The sequence below is a fragment of the Pristis pectinata genome, chromosome 40 (genome assembly GCF_009764475.1).
Source record: "Pristis pectinata isolate sPriPec2 chromosome 40, sPriPec2.1.pri, whole genome shotgun sequence".
NCBI lineage: Eukaryota > Metazoa > Chordata > Chondrichthyes > Rhinopristiformes > Pristidae > Pristis > Pristis pectinata.
This window is the reverse complement of record NC_067443.1, coordinates 4,022,401-4,045,557: the sequence shown is the minus strand read 5'-3', so window position 1 is coordinate 4,045,557 and position 23,157 is coordinate 4,022,401. Positions and strand designations below refer to the sequence as shown.

Below are 23,157 nucleotides of genomic sequence, written 5' to 3'. Positions count from 1 at the left end.
GCTGCTCTTCTTTGAATTGGGTGCTATGGGAACTTTTACAAATGTCCCAGAAGGGAGATGGGGCTTGTGTTTGGCATCCCAAGTGAGGAATGTTACCTCACAGGGGGTGTCAGCCAAAATTATGTGCTGGAGTTTTCTGGAGGTGGGTTTCGAACCCATGACCCTCTGACAGTGTTACCCCATTGACCGGAGCTGGGAGAAATTCGTTATGAGGGCATATTATCATCACTTAATCATGTTAAAAGTGTCTTGTCTTTTCCTTTAAACAGCTGCGGATGCTGGTTTTGGCCGTAAGTAATTTATTAATATTGATTAATATTAATCTTAAGAAATAGGAGCAGGAGGAGGCCATCTGGTCCATCGAGCCTGCTCCGCCATTCAGTAAGATCATGACTGATCGACCCGTGGACTCAGCTCCTTTTCCCCATAACCCTTAATTCCCCTACTATGCAAAAATCTATCTGTGTCTTAAGTATATTTAATGAGGTCGTCTCCACTGCTTCCCTGGGCAGAGAATTCCAGATTCACTATTCTCTGGGAAAAGCAGGTTCTCCTCATCTCCGTCCTAAATCTACTCCCCCAAATCTTGAGGCTCTGTTCCCTAGTTCTGGTCTCTTTCAATTATTCGGTCTATCTCATGGGTTTATAATCAATGGTGGATTATTTATACCAGACTTTTATCTTCATTTACAGATCTACACAAATCAGGAGGACCCCCAGGTATTATATTGTTTTGTAATAGACTGTAGTGGGCTGGTATGGGGTGAGTTACCACCAATGTGTTACGGTGAGGAATCAGTCCCACAGCAATGGATTTCAGAACACCACACAGTTACACAAGGGATTCGCTGTCTGCGCCCAGTGGGCCAGCCAACAGCCAATACGTTTTTACCTTTATTCCTACCTTCCCACTGCTGATCTTCCACATTCTCAGTGGTGAGAAAGTGTACAGCATGCTCGCCTTCATCGGCCAAGGTATTGAGTGTAAGAGTTGGGGTGTCATGTTACAATTGTACAAGACGTTGGTTAGAACACACTTGGAAGATTGCTTGCAGTTCTGGTCACCGCACTACAGGAGGGATGTGATTAAGCTTGAGAAGGTATAGGAAAGATTCACAAGGATGTTGCCTGGATTGGAGGGCTTGAGTTATAAGGAGGGGCTAGATAGGGTGGGAGAGACCTGCTCCAGAGAAAGCGGTGACATCAAGGTTCATAATAAGTAAGATATTAGAAGATATTTATTAGTCATGTGTACATCGAAACACACAGTGAAATACATCTTTTTGCGTTACTGAGAATGTGCTGGGGGCAGCCTGCAAGTGTCGCCACTCTTCCGGCACCAACATAGCATGCCCTCAACTCCTAACCTGTACGTCTTTGGAATGTGGGAGGAAACCGGAGCACCCGCAGCAAACCCACGCAGACACGGGGAGAACGTACAAACTCCTTACAGACAGCGGCTGGAATTGAACCCGGGTCGCTGGCGCTGTAATAGCGTTACGCTAACCACTGCACTACCGTGCCGCCGATATCATGAGAGGTATAGATAGGGTAGATAGCCAGTGTCTCTTTCCCATGGCAGGGTGTCATGGAGTTTATGATGAAAAGGAGCGAGTTGAAAGGGGATCTAAAGGGTAAGTTCTTCACACAATGAGTAGTAGAACATGAAGGGCCTGTTTCTGCGCTGTTTGGCTCCGCGACTGAACTCGCAGCCGGTGGAAATCAAGGGTGCTCAAGTGGTTGGAATTGGAGAAAGGCCGGGATCTCGGAGGACTGGAGGGGGTCACAGGCAGGGAAGCAACAGAGTTGTTTTAAAACAAGGATGAGAGTTTAAAAAGCGAAGGCATCATTGGACAGGGAGCTATTGTCGGCCAGTGAGCACAGATATTGATGAGTATCCGGGTGACAGGAGGGACCTGGCTAGGGTTAGTCTACCAAGAGGGTGGCGTATGGCTGTGGTTGTACCCTGTAAAGTTGGGAATGGTGGGATAGTGGTCATACAGCTGTGATAGAAGGAGCTACTGTATCCACTCAGTAGATCTCCAACCATCGTACCACAGTCAGCTTGTTGCAACTCTTGGTTCCAGTGGAACTATTTCCCAGCAGAACCCCAAGGCATCAGAGTAAGGAACTCCAGCCAGTCATAGGGACACACGGGAAGCTCAACGATTTGCCGCTCCCTGCAAAGTGTTCTTTCATTGCCTGTGTTTCCATTCCAGACAGTTACTGAATGTTATCAGTTCAAGTTCAGATATATGAAAAATGGACCATTGATGGATTTTGCCAGGTAGTGTCACCTTCAGCCACTTTTTCCGAATAGCCATGTAGTTTACTGGCCTTCGTGTGCATGCCCGTTGGTATCAGCGTGTGGGTGTATGCACTGAAAAGGGTTCATGTTAATATTTACATGTGTGTGGTCATATGAGTGTGCCCTTACATACATGGATTTGAGTACACACTTACATGGGGGAGTAAGCATGCATGCTTACATGGGTGTGTGAGTGATTGCATGTGCATGTGTGTGTCTTTGCATGGGTATGTCTGTGTGTGTGTGTGTGTATATGTGTATTAAGGGCAGATGAAGTCACGATTGTCCGTTGTGGCATGGTGGATATCGGAGAGCACAGGAGCCTGGAGATGGAGGAACGCAGAGATCTCGCAGGGTTGTAGGGCTGGAGGAGGCCGCAGAGGTAGGGAGGCATTGGATGAGAAGTTAAAAATTGAGGCATCGTCGGACAGGGAGCCACTTTAGCTCAGCAAGCGCAGGTATAGATGGGTTTCGGGGTGACAAAGAAGGGACTTGTGCACTGAGAGGGTGACGTATTGCCCTGGCAACACCCCATAAGAGTGCCTTTGTTTGAGTATGCTGGTACATAATTGAATGTGAGTGAATACTTACATCTGTTGGTGCACATGTGTCCTTGTGAGTGTGCTTGTGAATGGTTGCTTGTATAATTAGATTTGTGTGTGTGTGTGTGTGTTTAATATGTGCACATGTGTCTATTTTTGACCTGCATTTGAGATTTGTCTTCAGATGTAAAGCGAATTGTTGAATAGACTCGGGAGATTTCCTTGCTTTTCACTGGAACCTCTCATCGCTTTTCTGCCCTCTCCTCCCTCCCCTCCATCTTTTCAAGTCCACCAGGTGCCCCAGTACCTCTCCACAAGGAGGTGAGTTGTAGAGACACGGGGAGCTTCCTCCCTCTCCCCGCCCCGTCGTCACTGGGCCTGAATCCTGGGACTGCTGATCTAACAACACCTTCATTCACCGTGCTTCAAGAAGAAAGGCATCATTAAACCGGAAAGAGTTCCCTGTTGTAGGAAAGACGTCATTAAGCTGGAAAGAGTGCATAGGGGATTTACGAGGACGTTGCCAAGGGTCTAAGTTATAGGGAGAGGTTGGGCAGGTTAGGAATTTATTCACTGGAGCATAGGAGATTGAGAGGTGACATTATAGAGGTGTAAAAAATCAAGAGGGGCATAACTAGGGTGAATACACGTAGTCTTTTTCCCAGGGAAGGGGAAACTAAAAAAACTAGAGGGCACAGGTTTGAGGTGAAAGATTTCAAAGGGACCTGAGGGGCAACTTCTTCACTCAGAGGGTGGTGGGTATATGGAACCAGCTGCCAGAGGAAGTGGTTGAGGCTGGCACCATTTAAATGACATTTGGATAAGTACATGGATAGGAGGGGTTTAGGGGGATGTGGGCCAAACACAGGCAAGTGGAGCTAGCTTGGTGAGCGCCATGGTTGGCATGGACAAGTTGGGCCGAAGGGCCTGTTTATGTGCTGTGTTACTCTATGACTATAAGAGGGCCAGGTGGCCGACTTCTGCTCCTGTTTTCCTGTGTTACCTTGCAACCACCGCCTTCTCAAAGGGAATTTAAGGTTGGCAATGAATGCTGGCCTTGCCAATGACCCCTACTTCCCAAAAAGAAATAACAATAATATGGGACTTCTGTCTCGGCTTTCCGCTCCCTTGAGCACTGAATAAGCAAACATCCGACAATATTGAAGAGCCGACATTACAACTGATGGACATTTTGCAAGGTCAGTGGAGTTTGGTGGTGTTTGGACCATCCCCGCTGCCTTCCTCTGATAGGGGAGAGGAACATTGCTCTATGACATTAGCCACAGTGGAATAGGGCAGGAAGATGGAGGAGGCAATACCCCTTTATCCTTTATACAGTAGTGTCAGTAGATAGGGCAGATGTTACTCAACCTCAAACAGCTTGTTCAACAAGGACAAAGGAGGCAGGGAGGTTTAGAGGGGGAGTTTCAGGGCATGGAGCCCAGGCAGCTGAAGGCACGTTGCTCGTGGTGAAATGGGCAGTAGGCAACATTGGGCAGTGGGCAAGAGACCACAGTTAAGGGCAGCCAGCATCTTGACCCCCGAATTGAGGTTGCCCATTTTTAATTAGCAAAAACCCTCTGCCTTGTGATCTTTGTGTGATGTGACTCTTTGTGGTGGTCGAGCCTTTGTTGAGGTCGAGTCTCCTTTTTATTGTTCCACTCAGCAACAACGGGAAGATTGGTTCCACCGTGAGCTGCTCGGACACGAAGAAAGCCAGCATCCTACTCATCCGCAAACTCTACGTCCTGATGCAGAGCTTGGGGCCCCTTCCCAGCGACGTCTGCTTAAAGATGAAGCTGTCCTACTACGACGAAGGTAACTCGCTCGTACTCTGTGGGCGGCAGGCAGGGGGCGGGGGCTGTGTGAGTGAGGAAATGGCGGACAGACCGAAACTTGAGGGACCACTCACCCAAGCCCACAGTGCAACTGAGACGAGCTATAGCGACATTTGCAAATACAGCTGCACCCATTGAATGCTATAACAGGTGTAAACTGGAACTGCTGTAATAATGGCCAACAGGTCACTTCAGTTTCCGGCTGAATCAATCAAAGGCTAATTCCTGGGATGAGAGAGTTTTCCTTTCACGAACAGCCAAAGTTACAACTGCATTCTTTGGATTTTAGAAGAATGAGGGGTGATCTTTTTGAACCACATCAGATCCTACCAGGGGCATGACAAGGAGATACTCCCACTTGTTGGGGAATCTGAAACGAGGGGGACATGGTTACAAGATTAGGGGTGGTCGCTTAAAACTGAGCTACATGGGACTTCTCGCAGAGGACGGATCTCTGGAATTCTCTGTCCCGGAGGGATGCGAAGGCTAGATCCCCAGAGGTATTCACTTCTTGAACCAACCTGCACAACCCTAATCACTACGAGGTATTCACTTCTCGAACCAACCTGCACAACCCTAATCACTACCTCACCATAGCAACACTAGGACCACTTTGCACTGCAATGGACTTTTTTTTTGTTCTAATTGTGTTCTTTCTTGTAAAAGTTGTGTTTAATTTATATTTCTTTTCTGAATGTTGTGTCTCTAATGCTCTGTGCCTGTGATGCTGCTGCAAGGAAGTCTTTCATTGCACCTGTGCACACAGGTACTTGTGCAGATGACAATAGACTTTGGCTATTTAAATCAAAAAAATCTGCAGATGTTCTAAATCTAAAATAAAAACGGAGAATGTCAGAAACACATATCAGTTCAGGCTGTATCTGTGGGTCAACATTTCAGATTGAAGACCCTTCATCAGAACTGGGAAGGAGATAAAAGGGGCTGGTGAAGCCGCAGGGTTGGCAGGGCAGAGGGGCGTTTCTGATACTCCCACTGATGCTGCCTGACCTGCTGAGTATTTCCAGCATTCTGTGCAGTTAAATAGCAGGCTGGTAAATCGGGGATTTGAGGGCTGTGGGGAACTGGCACAGACAAGGAGATGGGGCCAGGGTAGATCAGCCATGGTCACATTGATTGGCAGGAGAGGCTTGAGGGGCCAAGCAACCCACCTCTGCTCCTGTTTTTCTCGTGTTCTACTGAATTAAGAGTAATCGGCCACCTTTGTAAATCATTGATATTGTGTCCCAGTTTGGGCATCACACATTCAGGAGGCCGTGGGGCGGATGCAGAGAGGAGAAAGTGGATTATCTCAGTTTATGTCTAGAGTCTGAAACTGTGGCTCTGAAAGTAAAAGTGATCTGGTGTTCAAAATTACAAAGCCTTGCAGGAAGGTAGTTAGATGACAGATTTAGGACGCCTAAACATCAGCAAGCAGGTTATTGGTGTCGACTTACAGCACTGATATCCATTTTTGTTTGGTGAAATCCCTCTGCCTTGTGATCTTTGTGTGATGTGCCTTTTTGTGGCTTTGAGCCCCCTCCTTAGTCTCATTGTTCTGTTCAGCAACAACGGGAAGATTGGTGGTAATCAGTGTACTATATTGGAATATTGTGAGTAATTTTGAGCCCCGTATCTAAGGAAAGATTTTCTGGCCCTCCTAGAGAGGGTCCAGAGGGGGTTCACAAGAATGACCCCGGGAATGAAAGGCAAATTGGTTTGTTATTGTCACATTTACCAAGGTACAGTGAAAAACTTTGTTTTGCATGCCATCCATACAGATCATTTCATTACAAAGCAGAGCATCGAGGTAGTACAAGGGAAGACAATAACAGAATGCAGAATAAAGTGTTACAACTACAGAGAAAGTGCAGTGCAGGCAGACAATAAGGTGCAAGGTCATAACGAGGTAGATTGTGAGGTCAAGAGTCCATTTATCGTACTAGGGGACCGTTCAATAGCCTTATAACAGCAGGATAGAAGCTGTCCTTGAGCCTGGTGGTACGTGCTTTCAGGCTTTTGTATCTTCTGCCTGATGAGAGGGGGGAGAAAACAGAATGTCTGGGGTGGGAAGGGTCCTTAATTAACGCTGGCTGCTTTACCGAGGCAGCGAGAGGTGTAGACAAGAGTCCATGGAGGGGAGGCTGGTTTCCTCAATGTGCTGAGCTGTGCCCACAACTCTCTATGAGGAACATTTGATGGCTCGATGGAGTTCAGGAGGGGGGAATCTCCTTGAAACCTACCAAACACTGAAAGGCCTGGATAGAGTGGACGTGGAAAGGACGTTCCCATCAGTGGGAGAGTCCGGGATCTGAGGGCACAGCCTCAGAATAAAGGGACGTCCCTTTAAAACTGAGATGAGGAGGAATCTCTTCAGCCAGAGGGCAGTGAATCTGTGGAATCCGTTGCCACAGAGGGCTGTGGAGGCTAAGTCATTGGGAGTATTTAAGGCAAAGATTGATAGGTCCTCAATTGGGGAGAATGGGGTTGAGAGAAAAAATAATCAGCCATGATTGAATAGTGGAGCAGACTTGATGGGCTGAATGGCCTAAATCTGCTCCTCTATCTGATGGTCTTATTCTCTGTGCAGTAACCCCACCGGACTACCAGCCCCCTGGCTTTAAGGAGGGCAACTCGGAGAGCATGATGTTTGAAGGCGAGCCTGTCTTCCTGAGTGTGGGGGAGGTGGCCACCCCCTTCCACGTGCTGAAGCTGAAGGTCACAACTGAGAGTGAGCGGATGGAGCCAATGGACAAGGACCCGCCACAGGAGAGCAGAAGAAGCCCACCTGCCCGGGGTGTGGACGTAGGCCGAAATGAGCAAGTGGAAATTAACGTAAGACACATGCCCAGTGGTTAGACGTCACCCCTCTTTCTGGGAGCGTACTCCGACTGTTCACGACCTAGATGTCACATTTTACTCTAAGCTCCCTCGCACATACCGCCTCACTCTGTAGCAGTCCTGATGAAGGGTCTCGACTCGAAACGTCGACTGTTTATTTCCTTCCATTGTTGCTGTCTGACCTGCTGAGTTCCTCTAGCACTTTGTGTGTGTTGCTCCAGATGCCAGCATCTGCAGAATCTCTTGTGTCTCCGTCGCTGTAATGTTGCCTGACTCATCCCCTCTCTCAGCTCATTTGCTGCTGAAACCCTCGTCCGTGCCTTTATTACAACAGACTTGACTATTCAGAGGAGACACAAGAGACTGCAGATGCTGGAACTTGGAGCAACGCCCAATCTGCTGGAGGAACTCAGGGGGTCGAGCAGCCTCTGTGGAGGGAAATGGACAGTCGACATTTCAGGTTAAGACCCATTTGCACTCATCCAAAGCTGCACCATTAGTGTCCAACTCACCCCTTTCACTCATAGTACTCTCTGTCCTGCATTGCACCTTGATTAGTTGGTAATTGGTTTATTCTTGTCACATGTACTGAGACACAGTGAAAAGCTTTTGTCTGCGTGCCATCCAGACAGATCATTTCCATACATAAGTACGTCGAGGTAGTACAAAAGTTAAACAGAATGCAGAATATAGTGTTACAGTTACAGAGAAAATGCAGTGCAGGTAAACAAATGAAGTGCAAGGGCCATGATGAGGCAGATTGAGGGATCAAGAGTTCAACTTCAGCGTACTAGAGGTCCATTCAAGAGTCTGCAAACAGCGGGATAGAAGCTGTCTTTGAGCCTGGTGGTACGTGTTTTCAAGCTTTTGTATTTTCTGCCCAATGGGAGGGGGGAGGAGAGATAATGTCCGAGGTGGGAGGGGTCCTTGATTATGTTGGCTGCTTTCCTGAGGCAGCAGGAAGTGTAGACGGAGTCAACGGAGGGGAGGCTATTATGCATGATGGACTAGGCTGCATCCACAACTCTGCAATTTCTTGCAGTTTTGGGCAGAGCAGTTGTTATTCCAAGCTGTGGTGCAGCCGTAAAGGATGCTTTCTATGGTGCATCTGTAAAAATTGGTGAGAAACACCGGGGACATGCTGAATTTCCTTAGCCTTCTGAGGAAGTAGAGGCACTGGAGTGCTTTCTTGATCATAGCGGCTACATGGCTGGACCAGGACAAATTCTTCTTGATATTTACACCTAGGAACCTGAAGCTCCTAACCATCTCCACCTCAGCACCACCGACACAGACAGAGGCACGTAAAGAATGTCGTAATTTTAAAATTCATTTCCACCACGTCCACCCCGTGTTCAAATCCTTCTGTGACCTCCTTGAGCTCTTCAGTTTACCCGGAACTCGGCACTTGTCTAATTCCAGCTTCCTGCATATTCCTGATCTTAATTGCTCCATTATTGATGCCTTGTCTTCAGCTACAAAGCCCAAAGGATGAGGCACCCCAATCTCTCTTTTTTTCTCACGGAGCCCAAAAGCTGAGAGACCCCAGTCTTGAATATACCCAGTGACTGACTGTCCGTGGCCCTCTGGTCTCTGGTCTGCAGCCTGTATCCTAACTTGTTCATCAGCCTGAGCCTCTGCCATCCAACTCCCCCACTGTGATGTACATTGGACCTTGACACCAAGTGCCATTAACTTCATCTTGATGTTCAAAGGCCCTGTGATCTCCTGCTCCTCTCTCTAATCTCCTCAACCTCATGTACCTCTTAAGATCTCTGCAATTGTTACTTGGGTATATTTCTATATTTTGGTGTTTTAGGCTTTGCAACAAGCTCCTTCTGCCCCTCCCAGTTTCCAAATCCTTCTTTTGCATTCTCCCTCTTATGATATTCCAGCTTTCTCTTAAATCCATCTCCGCTGACTTTCCTTTTTTGCTCTCCGTGGGAGGAATCTTCTCCTGAATTCCTCATCGGATTTATTAACGACTATCTTATTTTTCAGGCTTCTCCTCACACGCACCTTCTCTAGAGCTACACTCTCATTATCCTGGTAAATATCAGGTGATTTTGCAAATTTTCCTTTCTAGGGACAAAAGAGTTCCAGTCTGATTGACCTTTCCTGTTGGTTAGAACCACCTGGATCACTTCTCGTTCCGTAAATACTTTTTTGCAAGGTTAACACAACTTTCAGTTCTCAATCCTACTTAGACATGGGATGTCATGTTGCAGCTGTACAAAACATGGGTCAGACTGCACTTGGCCTATTGTGTTCTAGTCATCACACTACAGGAAGGATTTGGTACCAGTGGAGAGAGTGCAGAAGAGATTCACCAAGATGTTGCCTGGAATGGAGGGCTGGAGTTATAAGGACAGATTGGACAGACTGGGTTTATTCTCACTGGAATGTAGGGGGCTGAGGGGTGACCTTATAGAGATGTATAAAATTATGAGGGGCATAGATGGATAGATCCTATCCCCAGGGCAGAAGAGTCTAGAACTAGAGGGCACAGGTGAGAGGGGATAAATTTAAAGGAGATCTAAGGGGTAGGTTTTTGACACAGAGGGTGGCGAATATCTGGAACGAGCTGCCAAAGGAGGTGTTGGGGGCCAATACGATTACAGTGTTTGAAAGGCGTTTGGACAGATATTTGGATAGGAAGGGCATAGAGGGATACGGGCCAAGTGCAGGCAAATGGGATTACCGTAGACAGGCATGGATGAGGTCAGCAGAAAGGGCTCGTTTCTGTGCAGTGAATCTATAAACCCCAGTGCTCATGGCCTTGTGAATCTTTTGGGAAGATGTGACCCTGGATTCCTTTGGTCTTTGTCCCGTCCCTTTAAGCCTCTTTATTTTCCAAGGAATAATTTAGTCTACTTGCTCCCACATGAATGCCATTCTGAATTGAAACCATACTGATCATGACTTCAATGCAGGTATCAGACGACCTGTCCTGGGCCCAGCAGATAGATGCAGTCAGAAGGAAGGCGTGCCAGGGTCTTCACTTTCTTAGGTTCGGCTTGTCACCAAACACTCTAACAAACTTCTACAGATGTTACTGTTGAAAGTGTCCTGACTGGTTGCTTTATGGTCTGGGACGGCAATTTGAATGCACAAGAACGTAAGAGGCTGCAGAGAGTAGCGGACTCTGCCCAACACATCACGGGCACATCCCTCCCCACTATCAGGAGTATTGACAGGAGGCGCTGCCTCAGGAAGGCAGCATTGATCATCAAAGATTCCCCCACCATCCAGGCCGTGCTGTCTTCTCGCAGCTCCCATCGGGCAGGAGGTACAGAAACCTGAAGTCCCACACCACCAGGTTCAGGAACAGCTACTTCTCTTCAACCTTAATCACCTCCTCAGTTTAGCACCACCATGATCACTTTGCACTAAAATAAATTTTTTTTTGTTCTAATTGTTTTCTTTCTTGTAAAAATTGTGTTTAATTTATGTTTTTTGTGAATGCTGCTTATCTGATGCTGTGTGCCTGTGACGCTGCTGCAAGTAAGTTTTTCATTGCACCTGTGCACACATGGACTTGTGCCGATCACAATAAATTTGACTTTGGTTATATCACAAGAGGAGGCCATTCAGCCCACCATGTCCATGCCCACTGTCTACCAGAACAATTTTCTAGTTCCATTCACTGGCCCTTTCTCTGTAGCCTTGTAAATATGTCTATCCATTTCCCTGTGGCCACAGTGGGGTCTATCTCCACCACATCTGCAGACAGTGCCTTCCAGATTCCAGCCACATGCTGTGTAAATGAGGCTATTCCTCGTGTCGCTCTTAATTCAATGTTCCTTTATCCCTGTGATCACTGTTCCACCAACAAGAACCATCTCCTACCCGCCACTCTGTCCAGACCCCTCATAGTCCTATCAACTCTCCCCTCAGCCTTCTCTACAACAAAAACGGTACCAACCTTGCTCTCCTTGTAGCTGTAATCCCTCATCGCAGAAATTGTTCGTGTAAATCTTTCCTGGGGCCTCTCTCTCTCGTGCCCTTCCTTTTGTCATAGAGTCATACAGCACGGAAACAGGCCCTTCGGCCCAACTGGTCCATACAGACCGTGGTGCCCACCTGAGTTAGTCCCGTGTTTGGCCCGTTTCCCCCTAAACCTTTCCTGTCCAAGTCCAAGTAACAACATTTAAAAGACTATTGGTATTGGTATAATAAACTAATACCAAGTGTCTTTTATATGTTGTTAATGTACCTGCCTCAACCGCATTTTGGCCAGAATCCCATTGCTCTTTACAGCCTTATTAATATTACCCTTATATAGATAACATGCAAATCAATTTGAAGTTCGTGTACGGTAGCATTGCAGTTAGCGTAACGTTATTATAGCGCCAGCGACCCGGGTTCAATCCGGCCGCTGTCTGTAAGGAGATTGTACGTTTTCCCCGTGACTGTGTGGGTTTCCTCCCACATTCCAAAGACTTACGGGTTAGGAAGTTGCGGGCGTGCTATGTTGGCGCCGGAAGCCTGGCGACACTTGTGGGCTGCCCCTAGAACACTCTACGCAAAAGATGCATTTCACTGTGCGTTTCGATGTACATGTGACTAATAAATCTTATCTTTCTTGTGACCTGAAGTTACGATATGCTCCATATAAATACAAGCCTCTTTGCTGTAGATTACAGTTTTCAACATTGTGGGAAGTTTTGAGTTCACCTGACGTTACTCATTGCAGTCTGTACCTCATTCCTGTCTCCTCTGTTCCATGTTTTTTTAACAAAGGATACTTTACCAGCGGAAAGCCCAGCTGCATCCCAAATACTTGTCTCCGTAAACGGTAACCCTGATGAGCAAGATGCAGGTACGTTGAGATGCCGAGTATCAGGGCTGTGAACCTGCCCTAATGTTAATTAGCAAGCACTGGCCTTGTGTTCCACTGAACTCACTGCTTAAAAGCTGCATTAAACACTTTGCTTACAGCAACCGGAACATCACCAGAGGCTAGAGAGGTGGCGAAGAATGCAGGTCCAAAGAACAACACCCCCCTGTCACAGGTGAGTCCAGTCTCTCTGACTCTGGAGCCGAATTTCGGAACCTACCTGATAGGTTTTCTTCCCCTTTCCACAGTTTCCCTCTCTGTTCTACCTCGACAGGAATCCCACTGGGTTGCAGACACACTGACGATATCAACCCCTCCTCCTTTACAAACTGCCTGTGAATATCGAGCAGGGATAGAATATCACGTGTGATGCCTCTTGCAGTTGGAACTGCCCTCTCACCATGAGACATTGTGGCCATACCCACACTCGGTGGGACCTCCATTCGGTCTTTACATGAATGTAAACACTGAGCAGTTGCTTCCTCATAGAATCACATCGTACGGCATAGAGGTGGGTCCTCTCGGCCCACCTCTTCCTTGGTGCCTACTTACGCCGATCCCATTTCCCTGCATTAGTCCTATATAGAAAGGATGTGGAAGCTTTAGAGAGGGTGCAGAGGAGATTTACCAGGATGCTTCTGGATTGGAGAGCATGTCTTATGAGGATAGGTTGAGTGAGCTAGGGCTTTTCTCTTTGGAGGGAAGGAGGGTGAGAGGTGATTTGATAGAGGTGTACAAGATGATAAGAGGCATAGATCGAGTGAACAGTTAGAGACTTTTTCCCAGGGCGACAATGGCTAACATGAGGTGACATAATTTTAAGGTGATTGGAGGAAGGTATAAGAGGCATGTCAGGGGTAAGTTTTTACACAGAGAGTGGTGGGTGCGTGGAACACACTGCCGGCAGAGGTTGTGGGGGCAGATACATTAGGGACATTTAAGTGACTCTTAGATAGACACATGAATGATAGGGAAGTGGTGGGCTATGTGGGAGGGAAGGGTTAGATAGATCTTAGAGCAGGATAAAATGTCGGCACAACATTGTGGGCTGAAGGGCCTGTACTGTGCTGTAGCGTTCTATGTTCTTGTGCCTTCCTGGGCGACACCACACTTGCAGTGTGCAGCTTTGGTCTCGTTTTTTTTCGGAGGCAGCACAGAGAAGGTTCACGAGACCAATTCCTTTCTTACGAGGGACAATTAAGTAGGTTTAGGCCTCGACTTTCTGGAGTTTAGATGAAGGAGAGAGTGATCTTACACATAGGTCCTGAGGGAGCTCGGCACTGTAGATGCACAGAGGGTGTACTTCCTCGAAAAAACAAGCCAGTTATCCGATTAAGATGGAGATGAGGAGGAGGAAGTTCTTCCCTCAGAGGGTCATGTATTATGGTTCTCTGCCCTAGAGAGCTGAGTCACTAAGTATGCTGACAGGTTCTGGAACTACAGGACCCATGGGTTACATGTAACGGGTTGTCAAGGCCAAGATCAGAGCAGCCCTGACGTTATAGCCAACTCCTCCTCCTACTTCTTGTCCTCGTCTGGACTGTCGACCTCCTCGTGGTGGGGACAAAGGTGCCACCCACTGAGCCAAGCTGACACAATCCTCTGTCCCCAACCGTGCTAGAGTCGCACTTCTAACCTCTCGTCCCTCCGCTCCTCTCGGGCACATGGGGGAGACAGTAAAAATGTAACTCCCCTTCTTCCCGGTGGCAGATGGAGAACTTGGTGAACAAGACGTCGGAAATGGAGCTATCTGGCAGGAGGACTAGAAGTGGAAAGCTCTTTGACACAACATCCGTGAGTATCCATCCCAGCATTGCCGTACTTGGGAAGCTCCGATCCCCACCCATCTGAACCCACCAGGCATCACCGGGAAGGGGTAACTGACTCTTAACATCCATTCCTGATGCAATCCAGTGACCCTTGCTGGTTCTCTCAGCCATAAAGACCCCCACCCAATAACAACCTGACTAACAGATGATGGTGACTCGGATCAGGTCCTTGTTTTCCAACTCAGGATAACTTGCTTGTTCTTTCTGTTTGTATCAGGACCGGTCTTTGGTGCTTGCCGTTCCTCTCTCTTTAGTTCTTTCATTTGTATATTCTGCCCTGCTGGGCTCATCCCAGTAGGTCAGACCCTACCACGTCTCCCAGGTCGCCCCAGGTCCCAGGGTGGATGCAGAGGATCCCACAGCCACTGACTGGAAAAATTAACCTGGCGACACTCGCGTAATTTAGGAAACTGCCCGACTCATTGCATAATTCATGTTTAATTGATGTTTTTCTTGTGAATGTTGTGTCTCTGATGCTCTGTGCCTGTGATGCTGCTGCAAGTAAGTTTTTCATTGCACCTGTGCATACATGGTATTGGTTTATTATTGTCACTTGTACCGAGGTACAGTGAAAAACTTGTATTGCATACTGATCGTACAGTTCAATTCATTACACAGTGCAGTTACATTGAGTTCGTACAGAGTGCATTGAGATAGTACAGGTAAAAACAGTAACAGTACAGAGTAAAGTGTCACAGCTACAGAGAAAGTGCAGTGCAATAAGGTGCAAGGTAGATCGTGAGGTCAGAGGCCATCTCCTCGCATAAGGGAACCATTCAACAGTCTTATCACCGTGGGGTAGAAGCTGTCCTTGAGCCTGGTGGTACATGCCCTCAGGCTCCTGTATCTTCAGCCCGATGGGAGAGGACTTGTGCAGATGACAGTAAAACTCAACTTGGCATCAGTAACAGTTACAGGTCCTCCCCAGGCTGTGACAGAGTTTCATTCCTCAGAGCTGCTTGTAACCCTTACAGTTCGTCAGCCGGACATGCAGCCGCCCGCTGATATACTTAAATAAAAATATAGGCTAATCAAGGGTAGTTAAATGAAAACACGGTGTGTAGTGAAACCCGGGCGTTTAACTCAACTGTTCAGATTTCTCTGCAAGATGTAATAATATTGCCGGGACCCAAGTTCCCACCCAGCAGAAGATTCCCACAGCAGCCGGCAAATCCATCCCACCGGTCTCCCACACACTCGTTCAGATGTACAGGTTGCCCGTAAATCAGGTGTTGGTAACCTGGGGAGGATCAGTACACAGATCAACTGTCCATTTACTGGCTGCCTCATTTCACCCCATTACAGACACTCCCTTTGTTCCAGCCATCATCCTCCCCCACCTTCTCTGCTCCCTAGACTAACTTGCTTTCTCTCTCAGTCCTGATGAAGGGTCTTTGACCCAAAATGTTAACTGTTTCTCTTTCCACAGGTGCTGCCTGACCTGCTGAGTGTAGCACTTTCTGGCTTTATTTGATAAATTAAAATTGGTAAACTAGTTTTTTATTGTCACAGTGAAAAACTTCATTTTGCATGCCAGCCATACAGATCATTTCATCACAAGAGTACAAGCAAAGAATAATAGCAGAATGCAGAATAACATGTTATAGATACAGAGAAAGTGCAGTGCAGGCAGACAGTAAGGTGCAAGGGCCACGACGAGGTAGATTGTGAGATCAAGAGTGTTCTTTCCACTGTTCAGTGTTGTTAACCCGAAGGCGGGTGAAAGAACCAGAGGACAATTATCTTACACAGTACATTGTTGTGGTTAGGACTGCGTTGCCCAAAGAGAAATCTGATACAGTGGGATCTTTTAAAAGGTAACTGGATAAGTACAGAGCAACACACAAAATGGTGGAGGGACTCAGCGGGTCGGGCAGCATCTATGGAGGGAAATGAACAGTCGACGTTTTGGGTCAAGACCCTTCATCAGGATGAGAGGGAGGGGAGATCGCCGGGATAAAAAGGTGGGGGGAAAGGGCGGAGCCAGAGCTGGCAGGTGATAGGTGGATCCAGGTGGGGGGGGGGGAACGCGGGTATGATGTCAGAAGCTGAGAGGTGGAGGTGACAAAGAGCTGTAGGAGATGGAATCTGATTGGAGAGGAAGGTGGAGCCTGGAGTAAAGAGAGGGAGGTGAGGAGGGGAACCGGAGGGAGGAACGTGTGGGTGATGGGCAGATCGAGAGGGTGGGAGAGGGGAAAGGGAAGGGATAAACACAGGAGGGGGAGGATAGGATAAGATAAGATCTCTGTATTAGTCACATGTACATGGAAACACAGTGAAATGCATCTTTTGTGTAGTGTGTTCTGGGGGCAGCCCGCAAGTGTCACCACACTTCCGACACCAACATAGCACGCCCACAACTTCCTAACCCGTACGTCTTTTGAATGCAGAGAAGTTGCCTTGAATTAATACCTAGAATGGGCCAGTTCTCCTACGACGGAAAGGTTCGTCGGGATGGGCTTGTCTCCACTGGAGGTTAGGAGAGTGACAGGGCACTTTACTGAGGGGTCCTGACAGGGTGGATGCGGAGAGGATGTTTCCTCCTCTGGGAGAATCCAGAACAAAGGGTCCCTGTTTAAAACTAAGTGGCCCCCCATTTTAGATGCTGACAGAGTCGTGAATCTTTGGAACTCTCTTTGGCACAGCATCGTGGGCCGAATGGCCTGTCCGGTGCTGTACTGTAGCAGTAGTATGGCAGTAATGTAGGGAGTGGGGGATTAAAGAACTTCTTCAATGAGCTAGTATAGGCTTGGTGACCCGAATGGCCTTTTGTGCTGAATGGCTCTATAAGAGATTGGGAGGAAGGGAAGGGCAGAAAAGGCGAACTTCACAAACAGAAACCCAAACTTATAAATTGATTCTTCAAATCATTTCAAGGGAACTGTGGACAAAGTAGGCCAGAAGGAAGGTGAGGACTCGCAGAGAAAGTCCGCTGGAAAGAGAAGAACTGGCTTGGAACAATCAAAACCCGTAAGTTAAAATTCAGCTGTGATCGATGTTTTTGAGGTTCGTGGGGAAGAGTCTGGTTGCCCTGGGATGAGGGATTGCTTCCAGTAACCCGGATACCGTCTTGGTCTCACGTGGCCCTGTTTCCCCTCCTCCTACCAGATGTAGCTCTGGTACTTTACAGGATATAATCAGAGGTTTTGGAACAACAAAAGGCTTAACATAGGAGTAGTGTTTGATGTCTCTGGGCCTGTACTCGATGGAGTTCAGAAGTATGAAGGGGGGGGATCTCATTGAAACCCACCGGATGCTGAAAGGCCTGGGTAGAGCGGACGAGGAGAGGATGTTCCCATCAGTGGGAGAGTCTGGGATCCGAGGGCACAGCCTCAGAATAACCTGTCCAAATGTCTTTTAAACACCTCTACCCACCTCCTCGTTCCCTATACCCACCACCCTGAGAGAGAGCAGGTGAAGGTCTCCCCAGGAATCTGGGGCCACTATTTATCCCACAGTTACATGATAGTTTCATTATAACATCGTTCTTTTGGGAGCTTGCTGTGTGCAGAGAGTCTGCCGTGTTGTTCATAGTACTACAGGATCAGGCTTCAAGGACACCCTGGGGCACTCTGAATGGGATGTGAAAGGAGCTGTGCCTTTCTTTATTATCTCTGTGGGATGTGGACGTCAGTGGCAAGGCTGGCATTTGTCATCCATCCCCAATTCCCAATGAACTCCAAAGGCAAGATGCAACCACGTTAAGGATGTGGTAGCAACAGAGAGGGTGCGGAAGAGATTCACCGGGATGTTGCCTGGAACGGAGGGCTGGAGTTATGAGAGATTGGACGGGCTGGGATGTAGCATAGGAGGCTGAGGGGTGAGCTTATGGAGGTTTATAAAATTATGAGGGGCATAGACAGGACGGATAGTCTTCTCTCAGGGTCGGGGAGTCTAGAAGCAGAGGGCACAGGTTTAAGGTGACAGGGAGGAATTTAAGGGAGACCTGAGTGGTAAGTTTTTCCACACGAGCTGCCAGAGGCAGGTACAATGACAACATTTAAAGTTCAGGTGCTTAGGTATTGGTATTGGTTTATTATTGTCACTTGTACCGAGGTACAGTGAAAAACTTGTCTTGCGTATCGATCGTACAGGTCAATTCATTACACAGTGCAGTTACATTGGGTTAGTACAGAGTGCATTGAGGTAGTACAGGTAAAAATAACAGTATAGAGTAAAGTGTCACAGCTACAGAGAAAGTGCAGTGCAATAAGGTGCAAGGTCACAACAAGGTAGATCATGAGGTCAGAGTCCATCTCATCGTATAAGGGAACCGTTCAATAGTCTTATCACAGTGGGGTAGAAGCTGTCCTTAAGTCTGGTGGTACGTGCCCTCAGGCTCCTGTATCTTCTACCTGATGGAAGACGAGAGAAGAGAGAATGACCCGGGTGGGTGGGGTCTTTGATTATGCTGGCTGCTTCACCAAGACAGCGAGAGGTGAAGACCAAGGAGGGGAGGCTGGTGTCCGTGATGCGCTGGGCTGTGTCCACAAATCTCTGCAGTTTCTTGCGGTCCTGGGCAGAGCAGTTGCCGTACCAAGCCGTGATACATCCAGATAGGATGCTTTCTATGGTGCATCGGTAAAAGTTGGTGAGAGTCAAAGGGGACAAACCAAATTTCTTTAGCCTCCTGAGGAAGTAGAGGTGCTGGTGAGCTTTCTTGGCCGTAGGGATACTGGACTGATGCGGGCAAATGGGATTAATGTAGATGGACGTCACGATCAGCATGGACGGGATGGGCTGAAAGGCCTGTTTCTGCTCTCTACTATGATTCCCTGGTGGGTCTGGAGTCACATAAAGGCCAGAGGCAGTAAGGACCTGTGAATCGGATCGGTTTTTACAAACGTCTGGTAGTTCCAACGTTACCATGACTGAAAGTTGCATTTTTTTAAATTACAGATTTATATTTAATTAGTTGAATTGAAATTCCCCCAAATAAGATAAGATATATTTTATTGGTCACGTACATCAAAACACACAGTGAAATACATATTTTGCATAGAGTGTTCTGGGGGCAGCCCGCTAGTATCGCCACACTTCCGGCACCAACATAGCACGCCCACAGCTTCCTAACCCGTACGACTTTGGAATGTGGGAGGAAACCGGAGCACCCGGAGGAAACCCACGCAGACACACAGGGAGAACGTACAAACTCCTTACAGACAGCGGCTGGAATCGAACCTGGGTCGCTGGCGCTGTAATAGCGTTGTGCTAACCGCTACGTGGTGGGATTCTAACTCTTTGGTCAGTGGTCCAGGGTTCCAAGTATTAGCCCTGTCACCAACCACTGGTACTGTACTATCTCACCTTATCACCACCTCCCTCGATTGCCAAACTACCTAAAAGTTGGTCAGTCTGTGTCTCGAATATACCCAAATTGGCTGCCCCTTCCCCTACATTACAACTGACTGACTTCACTTCTGACTACGGTGAAGTGGTCTGAGACCTTTCAAAGGGTGTGAAGAGCATTCTGGAAATCAAAGGATTACTCGAGGTGGAGCGAATGTGCAAACCTCTCTTCATGTCTGTCCACAGATACATCAGTTTGAAATTCCTTGCAGCCAGGACGAATTCTCGACAAGGAAAAGGAAGAAATTCAGCGAGCCAAAGGAACGGTTTCGTTAGCTGACAAATTAGCGTTCTCTTTTGTGTTATCTGTCCCCCTCGGTTTCTCAGTGGTTCCTTTTCGATTGCACTGAGCAGTTCATCGGGTATTTCCTTCTCCTTGATGCTGGGGAATTGTTTGGGGAGCGGAAGAGGCAGGATAACTACTTTCTCAAACGTGTGTCTCACAAAAAGTTCCCTCTTATTCCCGTCGTGCATTCTTCTCTGAGCCTGCCACTCCCCTGTCAAGGGAGTGCTTGCATGATAGACTGCTTCAGAACATTCACCCTCAAGCCTGTTCTCCCACTTTAAGTGATGTACATAACTGCACGGAATCTTTCCTCAGAGAAGTAACTTTGCCCTCGATTCTCTTTCAAGATGCCAAATTAGTTCAATTCCTCCCTTGTGTCTCTCTCTCTCTCTCTCACACACACACCATAAAACTGCCCCCTAACGAGCAGACAATTCCAATGGTATATAAAAGAAATTCTCCTCGACTCAGCCCTAGGTGGACAATGTCCCACTGTACGCCAGTGCCACCTAATTCTAAAAGAGCCCCTCAGCCCCCTGCCCTGCCACAATCTCCCTGAGACCACCTCTCACTCTTCTAAATTCCCAATCAATCTCCCCAAAAGTCAGCTCTCTCACCGCAGGAATTATTCTTGCGAACCTTCGCTGCATGCTCTCCAAAGTAATTTGTTGTTAAGGGAACGAAACCGCCCCATCTGGTCACTAACAAGGGCATCATTAAAAGGACAAAGGGAATAAAATCTCCAAACACCACAGCTGGGGGAGCATGTGATCCAGTTTACATTACTGCATTCAAAATCAGAGCCACGGCAGACGCCGGAAATCGGAAATAAAAACAGAAAATGCTGGAAGTACTTAGGTCTGACCGCGTCTGTGGGAAGAGAAACCCTTCGTCTTCAACCTGAAACATTAGCTCCGCTTCCCTTCCCACAGATGCCGCCTGACCCGCTGAGTATTTCCCACATTTGATTTTACACTCTCAGAGGGCGGGACATCCTCGGAAATCGAGTCCGCTCACCCTGAAGAAGTTTTCCTCCTCTCTTGCGCCTCCACTCGCGCTGGCCTTAAGCGATCGCGCAGATCTATTCCGACGGTCCCTCCGGTGTCCTGGCAGGGTTTTTTTTATCGGACTCTGGGTGACTTGCAGGATATGAGGATGAGGCAACAAAGTGCACAGGTTGAGCTTGATAGTAAATGCAGACTGTGGGGGTGACGTGTGAACGACTCCTGCTTCTGTTTCGTATGTTCTTACCAACAAGAGCAGGCAGAGACTGACTCGTCCGTCTTGTTCTCAGTGGGAAGGAGATCAACTATTCACTAAATGGCTGCAGCAATTTTTGTTCAAAGTAATTCGTGCTACAAATGCCTGAGAGGTGGTGCTGCATAATGTATGTGTCCTGTTTACACTGGCTGGAGACAAATATTGTTTTATTCACAATGAATTACTTGGATTATATCTTCACTAAAAGTCACTGTTCTTGTTTAGCATTGACCTTTTTCTCTAGTAAAAGGGAAAAGATTCCAATTACTTAGCGAGACCACAGGCTAACATCCCCACACTGATGTTTATGAGACGTGGCCCCATCCCTCTCCATACCCCTCGTGGGTGTCCCCTTCTATTTCTCTCGCCTTCGCACGTTCATCCAACCTCTCCTTGACTCCTTCTCTGCTGTTGGCCTCGACCGCTCTCTGCAGGAGGGATCCAGAAGCAAAATCCCTGCAGATGCTGGAAATCTGGGGTAAAGACCAAGCAAGTTGGAAACACCCAGCAGGTTCAGCAGCTTCTGTGGAGACGGAAGCAGAGTCAGTGCTCTAGGGGAGCGATCATTGTCCTTAAACAATAACTCTTCCTCTCTCCTCAGATGCTGCCTGACCTGCTGAAGGGAGTTTCACATTCTCCACACAGTTTCACATTCTCGAATTTCTCCACGAATTTCCCCTTTCCAATATTTATCCAATTCCCTTTGGAAAGTCCGTGTTCCATCTGCTTGCACTGCCTTTTCAGTCAGCACGCACAAAATAGTCAATGACAAGAGTTTGCTGTGTGAAAAAAAATTCTTATCCTTCTTGGAGCTTAAATCTTCTGGTTACTGATCCACTTGTCAATTTCTTTCTGAAATATACAACACCAGCAGCTGGTAACCAACTTGATTGTAGAGTGTTTGTAGCATAGTTAATCCGGGTTTTAGCAATGACCAAAAATTGCAGGGCGGAAGTTGCAACCCCTCTCATTAGGCAGCCAATGGGATGTGGCTGCTGTATCAATGGTGCAGGCCATTGACAAGCAGCAATGAAAACCTGGAGTGGAGCCAGCAGAGAGAAACGTATTTTTGAACCCGTCGCCTTTGGCGTTCCATCCACCTCCTCCCCACACATTTCACCTACCGGCTCCTCCCCCCTCCCTCATCTGGTCTTGACTCCAGCTGCCTTTCACCCTCACCCCCCTTATGGTTCTATTATCACCTTTCCTTACATCAGATCCCAGAATGAGCTGGCATAGACACAATGGGCTGAAAGGCCTCTTGCTCTGCAACATTCTATAATTCTATGTGTTTTTTTGGATAAGGAGACTGAAACTATGCACAATACTCCAGGTGTTGTCTTACCTCGGCCCATACAATCGCAGTGAGACGTCCTTGCTCCTGTATCCAAACTCTCAGAATAAGGGCTAACATACCATTTACCTTTCTAACTTGCGCTACAATCACTGCACCATTCTGTTCTTGCACCATAGTCTTTGATCCATTCTGTCTTGCACCACTGTGATTGCACTAGAATCTTTGCACCATTCTGACATTGCACTACAATCATTGCACCATTCTGTTGTTGCACTAGTCTTTGCACCACTGACACGGCACTACAATCTTTGCACTATTCTGACGTTGCACTACCGTCTTTGCACCACTGACACTGTACTACAATCTTTGCACCATTCTGTTGTTGCATTACCGTCTTTGCACCATATTGTTTTATTTACTATTACCGTGTCTACTGTTTACTCTGTGAGCTTCAAGCGAGGAACGAATTACATTGCAACCAGGTGTTTTTGACAATAATCTGAAACTGAACTGAATCTAATTGCTTTCAATGACGTGTATAAAGGCACGCTTTGAACATCAACACTAACCCGTATTTCAGCCTTTAATAAATACTCTGCATTTCTGTTTCGTACACCAAAACTGGAGACCTCGCTGTTTCCCCAGATTATATTACACCAGCTGTGTTTTTGCCAAGTTGCTGGCGCTAGGACCCGGCGGAAACCAGCAGGCTCCTTTGTTTTGGTGACGTGTCGTAAGTTTCTACACTCCGCCCCTTGTCCCGCCTATTT

General features: G+C 47.5%; 1 protein-coding gene across 2 annotated transcripts in view; it reads left to right on the top strand.

The window, feature by feature from the left end:
• Positions 1-21,950, top strand: part of hormad1 (HORMA domain containing 1) — a 31,492-nt gene extending 9,542 nt beyond the window's left edge. Inside the window, exons 5-14 of one of the 2 annotated variants that reach the window (XM_052045899.1) lie at positions 270-290; positions 694-720; positions 2,220-2,287; positions 4,517-4,668; positions 7,276-7,520; positions 12,270-12,348; positions 12,468-12,541; positions 14,077-14,160; positions 17,073-17,165; positions 19,731-21,950. In XM_052045899.1, the coding sequence (XP_051901859.1) occupies positions 270-290; positions 694-720; positions 2,220-2,287; positions 4,517-4,668; positions 7,276-7,520; positions 12,270-12,348; positions 12,468-12,541; positions 14,077-14,160; positions 17,073-17,165; positions 19,731-19,820 (933 nt within the window). In that variant the 3' untranslated portion in view covers positions 19,821-21,950. The remainder of the gene's footprint in view (positions 1-269; positions 291-693; positions 721-2,219; positions 2,288-4,516; positions 4,669-7,275; positions 7,521-12,269; positions 12,349-12,467; positions 12,542-14,076; positions 14,161-17,072; positions 17,166-19,730) is intronic. The other variant, XM_052045900.1, reaches the window with a different exon arrangement.
• The last annotated feature ends 1,207 nt before the right edge of the window (positions 21,951-23,157 follow it).